The sequence below is a fragment of the Phycodurus eques genome, chromosome 19 (genome assembly GCF_024500275.1).
Source record: "Phycodurus eques isolate BA_2022a chromosome 19, UOR_Pequ_1.1, whole genome shotgun sequence".
NCBI classification, from domain to species: Eukaryota; Metazoa; Chordata; class Actinopteri; order Syngnathiformes; family Syngnathidae; genus Phycodurus; species Phycodurus eques.
Genome location: NC_084543.1, coordinates 6,356,243 through 6,364,767, shown reverse-complemented (window position 1 = coordinate 6,364,767; position 8,525 = coordinate 6,356,243). Strand labels below are relative to the sequence as shown.

The 8,525-nt window shown below is 41.0% G+C and overlaps 1 protein-coding gene across 1 annotated transcript; it reads right to left on the bottom strand.

The window, feature by feature from the left end:
• Positions 1–1,039: 1,039 nt before the first annotated feature.
• LOC133417921 (heparan sulfate glucosamine 3-O-sulfotransferase 2-like) lies at positions 1,040–7,405 on the bottom strand. The gene is made up of 2 exons (XM_061706149.1): positions 6,839–7,405; positions 1,040–2,986 (listed from the first exon to the last, which is right to left on the bottom strand). The coding sequence occupies exons 1-2, from the start codon at positions 7,264–7,266 to the stop codon at positions 2,368–2,370; spliced, it is 1,047 nt and encodes a 348-aa protein (XP_061562133.1). The 5' UTR covers positions 7,267–7,405; the 3' UTR covers positions 1,040–2,367.
• Positions 7,406–8,525: the final 1,120 nt, after the last annotated feature.

Sequence of the window (8,525 nt, the reverse complement as noted above, 5' to 3'; positions counted from 1 at the left end):
CAACATGAACCAATAACATATACAGCGCCATTAAATTAGCTACTTACGGTAGTGCGGACTTGACATGAAAACCTGACTGTGGGTTGTATGATAAACAATCGCCTCTCTGTCATGTTCGTTAATTTGCAGGTTTACTAATACAGTATCTTACCAGTTGTTTTAAGTTGCTGTTGCTCATTTAAGCCTCTTCTTGAGCCACCCTAAAGAGCACTCGTTTGCCTTGTGCGATTCATCATAGCCTCAATCGTCACTCGCAGTGGCACACAAGTAATTTTGATCTGACTACATATCTAGACATCGTATTGTATTAGATTACTTGTACTAGATTACTCCAATAAGTATATATATATATTTTTTTCTATACATATATATATATATATATATATATATATATATTTTTTTTTTTTTTACACAGTTACGTGTGACTGGCATCACTGCTACCACACAGTTCTTAGGTTTGGGGTTCGATTCTCAGCAACAAAGTCATTAAACTACAAAGTCATTATTTAAAAGATACTCAAATACTTACAGCTAAAATTAGAAGACTCAACTTCTCCTTTAACCATTCCAATAAGAACATGAAAAATATACTCTTAGCAGAATATCCTAGGGTGCAATACTTCACTGCACCCCGCTCCAAAAAAATGATAAGGAATACAGTGATATAGTTGCTTTTGTGGTAACAGATCACCCGGTCTCTTACGTTCATTCTTTAGTATGCAGCGCAGGAGGCCAAATCCAAACTTTTCTCTGCAATCATGTAACCCGCAGTCTCCCAGTCTATTTGATAACCTGCAACGGTAAGGTGCTTCCTCCTTTGTCTTTGCACAGTGATTGAAATTCCTCACACCCACTCATCCGCCGATCATATCACCGCCACCCACAGCAAAGCCTTGGCGATTACGACGCCCCGCCAAAGATACCTTTTCATTTCATATGCCAAGAATCCACTTGTGTGCGTATTTAATGACACCAAATGTGAGCATAGCAGGATGTTGACCACATTTTGGAGGTTAACATTTTTATTCATGATTGCCATTTCTCACCTTGAAGGATTTCTTTTACAGAAATGAAAGACAAAGAGCAAGCAAAGACGAGAGTAGACTGAACTCTTCAATGTACTGATGAAGTTAATGATGATCTTAAAAGAAGCAGCAATTTAACACAAACATGGATTTTTCGATTTTGTTTCGGTGCCTATTCTCATGTGTAATTTGTATGATAGCCAGTGAAATTTCATCTTAGCACAACCCCTTGCCATTAATGGTAATATGATTATTATCAATAGTACTTGCTAACATTGTCTTCAAAACAATCTTGACAATGACAAGATACATATACAAGATTATGATAAAGCCTTGTTTCCACCAACTGTTATGGTTTGATTCACTTCAGTTTGGGATGCATTTTATTGTTTTTCCAAAAATATAACTTCCCTCATTTCTGTACCCCCACAGTGAGGTACCAATCATACTAGTCTGCTTCTGAAGCCTGGTGGTAGCTGTTTTTTTTTTTTTTTAATTATTATTATTTTGTGTTGCAATGAATGGATCAATCGAATGTCATTTATCACCAAAATTCTTCCAAATGCCCTTCAGGTGTCAGTCACACTATGCTTACAACTGAATGGATTATGAACAAGGATGACTTCACCAGAACCACTGCCATTGACGGTCAGAGGCTTAACGACCGTCGTTTTGCATCCCAAAACTGCGATACCATTCTTGGTTTGGGGCATGCCTCGAACTAAGGGGAATAGTAGTTGGGTTTCCACACGAGGCTAGAACTTCGTAAATATGTTATCCAGTTGGACAAACCTGGGATGACAAAAGAAACCTTTGACATTGTAGCATTTGACTGGAGAAAATTAATCAGTGAGTCGATTGACTTTTGTTTTCAATTTGATTGAGATGGAAGAAATACTTTCTTAATGTGCTCATCTTTAAGCAAATTAGTGGAGTTTGAATCAACAGCGCCTCTGCAAGTCGCACCAAAAATAGTGCGCAGTCGACCAAATTCTTAACAAATGAATTGATTATTATAACTATCCCTTTTACATAAAAATCTGATGAAACCGAAGAAAATGCTACAAAGTGCTTCTACTTTATACCTCACTACAGACCTAGGAATCCAACTCTTCCTTGAAAGTTTTCAAAGTCTTTCTTTCCAGAGTACCCTTTTGATTTGCTTTTTGATATATCGAGTCTGCATGAATGTAAAGGAAGATAAATGGTAAAGTTGAGGTGATGCCTGCTCATCTCATATCGCTGCTCAATGGCTTTACTCCAGTGGAGTGTACTGGATTTGCTGTATTCATCCTCGGAATTTGTCAATCTCTCTTTTAAAAATACACTAAATCCTAAATCTCTACTCCCACTTGAAATCATGACCCACCGTCTCATAGAACTTGACATTAAAGGGTCTGTAGAAGTCTCGCAGCTGCTCAATGGCGTCCCGGTCGATCTGCACGTGAGTCCGGCCCTTGGACTTTCCCAGGCAGCGAGGTGAACCGCTGCTCTCCGGTTTCTTGAGACACGGGAAGCCTTTGGTGCGGTTAAAGTAGAAGTGCTTGTCCGTGACGATGCGCTTGAGTCCCAGGAAGTCCTGCACCCGAGCCAGCTCGCCTGCCGGGTCAGTAATGAGGCGCTCGCCGCTGACAAAGTGGATCTGAGCCAGAGGGAAGTAGCGTAGCCAGTTTTCGAGGTGAACGACGTACAGGCCGATACGGATGGCGTTCCAGGATGTGTCCACCAGGCCCGAGCTCTGGTTCTGGAAGGCTAGTTCCTGGAAGCTTGGCAAGTCGGGAGATTTGGATAAAGTCTGGGTGTAATCTGATATGGCTCGGGTGACCGGGTCTCGTACCACCACGATGAGCTTGGTGTCTCGGGACATGGCGGCGATTCTGTGTGGCGTCTCTCTTGTCACAAAGTAGCTCGGAGTCTTCTCCATGGTGATTTGGCCTTCAAGAGTCCTTGGCATCAAACCTCTGAAGGAAATATAAAAGCATAGTGAAGTCTTTTTGTTTACATCCACTTAAATTATTTATTTGACGCTCTTTCTTGGGGGGGGGGGGGGGGCGCAGCCCTTTTGAAATCTGTTCAAGCTAGGCAACTCAAACACAGAGGACACAATGTCCTTTGCATGAAGGAAAATGGGAACATTAGAGAAATGCAAGTGAGGGGCAAAAACACCAGTGGTGGAAAGTAACGAAGTAGGACAAATCTTCATTACTTGTACTGTACTTAAGTAAATGTTTCAGGTAGCTGTATTTTACTCCGTGTATTTCTTTTCCTGGCAACTTTATATTTTTACAAGCTACATTTGAACACAGATATCTGCACTTTCTACTCCCAATTCTGTCAGAATAGGCTGGTTACATTTTTCAACCTCCATGGATGATGATGCGATGTAAAAAAAAAAAAAAAGGCATAATAGAGAGAAGCGGTCAAGTCCCCCACAACAATTGAGATCTTGACTGATTGAGATCTCGCTATAAGCCCGAAAAAAAAAAACAGGGACAGCAGCAGCAAGGTGGAACTTAAACCCGGGGGCAGTAATGACAACTGAAAATGATTCGGAGAAGCAAGATATCCCCCATCCTTGGCCTTATTCGATTCCAAAATTCTCCCGTCTAATCTGAACAAACAAACAAACAAACAAACAAACAAACAAATGCGTAGATCAGCGCACTTGGGCACATGTGATGCGCCGATGTCTAAGCCGTTGTGGGTGTGGACACAGCTGACTTAATTCGCCATCAATCAAAGTGGCTCCTCTCATTCCCTTTAAATGTGGTGCAATGAACGTTTTATTTCTATCCGCCATTATCAAAATGGATATTGTATCTACAGTAATTGACTGTAATTAAAATAATTTCTATGTTTGACCTTTTTTTTTTCTTTCACTTCAGAACAGAATTTAAATTAGTACTTCTATATTTACCTTTTTTTTTTTTTTTTTTTTTTTTTTTTTAAACACAACAGTCTGTACTTATGCTGATGCAAGTAGAGCGTGTAAGAACCTTGCCCACCTCTGGAAAAAGACCCGAAATCCTTGCCAGCGAGAAGCTCCTTTTGGCCATAAACCTAGTTTCTTGATGCAAATGAAGACGCTGAAGCAAAGCGCGAGCGCTTTCACTTGTCACGAGAGAATTGTGTCGCACATAGCTCCACCGTGTAGCACACTTCAAGAGCAATAAATCACCATGAAGGCACACACAACACATCCAGTAGCAGGTGACTGATATGCTGACAAGTCTACAAAGTAGGACACTGTAGTCTCGACATCGGTAGGTACACGACCCAAATCCTCTAAAATGGCCGAAACCTGTCCATCAAATCCATTATGTGTACAGTTAATAGGGTTAATAGCCTTTCCGCAAATCACGAAAAAACACGAGTCATTGACGCAGTCCCAACTTTAGAATTGCTCTTGTTAATAGTTTAAACCATAAATACAGTATACCACAAACTATGATCCCAAAACAGTTTTATATCTCATGAAACTCATCTTACAACACTACCCTAAAAATAAATAGCTTACAGATTTGATTTTGAACTAAATGCACCAGAAGTGCGTATGTTCATGCACATGTGGCATTAGACTCATCATAACTTCCGCTAACTACTAAACTTAACTCCTCCTCGACATACAAGGCTTCTCTCTCAGTCAACATGTATCACTTCAATATACTTCCTTGACACCAATCACCGTACTTTCCTATTTAGACAGGGCTTCGGCTGCATCTTGTCTAATTAAAATAAAGAAATGTGAATAGTGAACTGCTAATATTTGGGATATTTACTGTATTGTCGTGGTAGTTCTTGTTGCTATATTGTAAGACAACTTTTAAACATTATAGGACACTATATTAAATTAAATTTTTTTTCTACATGAACACTTACATTTTGGGCTACTATTTACCTTATGTAACATGTAGAGGCCCTACTGAAATAAAAATTGAAAGTAACTGAAAATGCTTTGTGAATTTCAAATCACGGACAATTTGAACATATCGTGGTGATTCTGTATATAAATCCTCATGATAAAATTTTGATCTTAATTTTCTGGTAGTGATGAAAAATCGATCCATTTTACCTTTAACATATAACATGTGTTAGCTTAACTGTGTTTAAAAATAAATTAAATAAAAGTCATAAAATTTTTCTGAATCTGTTACGCCCATCCCGATCTTCTTAATGTTTCGGTTGTATTTCAACTTATTTATTGTACTTTACAATGGTGTAGAACAGCACCAATAGCTGTTTCTAATATTTTGGGTACCTTATTACAGTATTTGGCGAACTGAGATAGGCAAAATATTCGGAACAGTGCAGTACTGCAGACTACAATCACAATATTAGACTTATTCTAAAGTAATACAGCTCTGTACAAAAACACAGCACTATATTTATAAAGGCAGATTTGTGATGCGTCTCTTATTTTGGATTCTTGCACTACAGCCCTCTGACTTCTGTTACTCTTTGGCAACTTTCAGGGATCGTTAGCTTCATCTTTTTGCTTGTTTGAGACAACACTTGCACGCAGCTCCACTGGTCAATAAACGGCTGTCCAGATCCATAGTTTGACCTTTACTCATCAGGAGCAAGCGTACATTTATGAAGGCCCACGAACCTCACAAGTCTGCGTGTTGGCATTCGACCTTTTCTGGCGGCTGACAATCACAATGCCCGACAGCCAATTACTGCAGTGGGGAGGTTTTCTTCTGCAATGATTTCATACGAACTATACTGCTCGACGGCAAATCATTAACAAGAATGAACGAATGTATGTGTAATGTTCTCGGTCTTAATTTAAAGTGATTCAAATGGATGAAAGTTTCACATTGCCTCTTTGCAATACAAGAATCCTGCCTTTACAAGTAAGATACATTTTGTATCAGCTCTCACTATGGATCGTGTGGGGATGCTTAATGAAGTGTCTGACAGGCTTTCGACAAATGTAGCCGTTTAATGAGGCCGCACTTTGTTAAAGGCCCTCTATGTCGCAGTTTGGGATCAATAACCAACACAGTCCAACTTCTTTCGCGGAGGAAGGGAAAAGTGCGAGTTCGTGGACGACGGCTGACAAGTGGTTTAATTATCTGAAATAGCGGCAGGACATTAAAACTAGTCTTGGCTTCTCCTTAAAAAAAAAAGAATGGATTCAAAGTAGCTCTCTCATGGGTAGAAGAAAATCTATCTAACATTTTAATGTACTCATTTTAATGCTAGAAGCAACATTTACTGCATGTATATTTTATGTTGCATGCATTACAGCCAGTGTGCTGGGAGAGATCGTCAGGTGCACCGCGGTAAACTATCAAATTTCTCTTAATTGGTCTGGAAATTATTGATTTATTACAGATAATGTATCTTTGCTAGTGATGTATAGTGACCAGCAGAACAATTAAATGCTCTTCCACTGGATGGTAGAAGGTAGATAATTCATATCTAGTTCCACTTTTTTTTTTTCGAACGTAAAATATGTGGCCGAACTCAATAAAGGTTTACCATTTTACCACATATTCGAAACGTCATTATATACACCTGTGCAATCTTAAAATCTAATGCAAGAAATCTGCTTGATTAGTCAGAGAGGTTTTAAACTAATAATGCTTTTTTAATATGCTTTCCAACTACACTGCATCATACTGACAGATGTGTCCAATATTTTATCCCTTCGTAAGATAATAGAACAGTCACACACTTCATTGCTAAAATAAATAAATAATAATAATAATAATATTGCGAAAGCAGAACTCCTGTTGGAGTTTTTGGAGTGTACCGGTGTACCTAATGAAGTGTCCAGCCCCCTCCCCGAGGTCGTGTGACCTTACCGGTACCACTCGAGCCCTCTGTCATAGTGCCTATCAAAGAAGTGCGTCTCGGTCCCAGCAGCTCTCACGTCCGGATGGATCCGTATGAACTCCAGAACAGCCCTGGTTCCGCCCTTCTTCACGCCAACTATGATGGCATTGGGCAACTTCTTATTCCCGAACTTCGGCGTGCTGGCGAGGAGCGCGGCCGGTGGCGGCCCCTCGGCAGCCTTCCCCCGGGATGCCTCCACAGCCGACGGGGGAGGAGACGCGCAGGCTCCAGCGGCCGGCGGCCGCCGACCGCAGCTCGGAGCCGGATCTCCCGAGGGAGGCAGCACGAGGGGCTCCGCGTGGAATAAAGTGCAGTAGCCCACGTAGGAAAGAAACAAGGACAACAAGCACACTGATGTTTTTGTAAGCCGGCGATGGAGCAGGAGCGCACATGCCATCTCTCCGTGGATACCAAGAGTGCATCTTTTTTTTTTTTTTCAATTAATCTTGTCTAATGTCTTCAAAGCTCGGAAAAGATCGCATTCCGTCTCCCGTGATGATGCGCGTCCAAACTTCCCATGTGGAGGGGGAAACCGGCCTCCTCCGAGAGTCCCGCTCTCGGCCACGGTCATGACGCACCGGTGGGGAGGAGGACGCGCGCGGCTCCGACGACTTGGACTGACTCTCGGCACACACTCACAACAGCTTAAAAAAAAAAAAAAAAAAAAAAAAAATCAAGTCGCTGACGTCACGGCGTCTTTGCATGAAACGCACGCTGGCCTCTCAGGCTTGACTGACTCTCTCCGCAGCAAGATGCACACAGCATCCACTGCAAAATCCAACATACGCAGTGGAATATTTGCATGAATTCGACCCAATGAATACAAATCACACTGGGACGTGTTAATACATAACCGCATATCATAGCAATCCATGGATACCGTGCAAATATGCCTCCTAGTGGCTGTGGGCGGCAATTACATCAGTGCAATCTTCGCTCATATGTAGTTATTGTCGACGCGGTGATGGCCGGATAATATCCCAAAGCAACTGAGGTCACGATATCACGTCTTTATTAATCAAAACACAAAGAACCGCAAATGCGTGAGTAATGAGGGAACGAAAAACGATGACAAAAGGACATTGTGAAAAAACCCTAGTATAAAGTATAAAGTAAATATCCCAATAAGGAATAAGTAAAGACTAACAACAGAATCAATCCTTGACAAGGAACAAATAAACACAAAAAACGGAGGTACTTACTGGTACCACGTAGCCAGAAAACACAATAAGTATAACCAGGATAGCAAGAAATAACTGCTATACAACAAGTAGTAACACAGAAAGTGACAATGACTGTGTGAAAGTTAATATCGTCCGGCGTCATCTGCCTTTCCGCCACTAGTGGACTGCAGCTTGCAGTCAGGCTGGCGACGTGGTATCGGTGTCTTAGTATCGGAACATTTTGAAGCGTACAAATAGTGTCGGCCCCGATACTGATATGAATATCAGTGCATCTCAAGTCAAAATACAGAAAAGATAAAGAATTACAACAGATTGAACATCCATTTGTAATGGCTCGAGCCCCATTACTGTATAGCACTATTCCTTTCTTTTTGCTTTTGTCTTTTATTAACTGTGTTCTTTTAGTTAAAAAGCGGCATAATAGTCACTGCGACTTTAGCCTCACCGGTGCTGAAGTCGGCTAATATTCAAC

What these genes read in the sequence shown, in the direction of transcription:
- LOC133417921 (XM_061706149.1), bottom strand. Translation starts at nt 7,266, where the DNA reads ATGGCATGTGCGCTCCTGCTCCATCGCCGGCTTACAAAAACATCAGTG. An exon ending in AGAGGGCTCGAGTGGTACCG is followed by an intron (nt 2,987 to 6,838) that starts GTAAGGTCACAC and finishes TATTTCCTTCAG; the next exon opens with AGGTTTGATGCCAAGGACTC.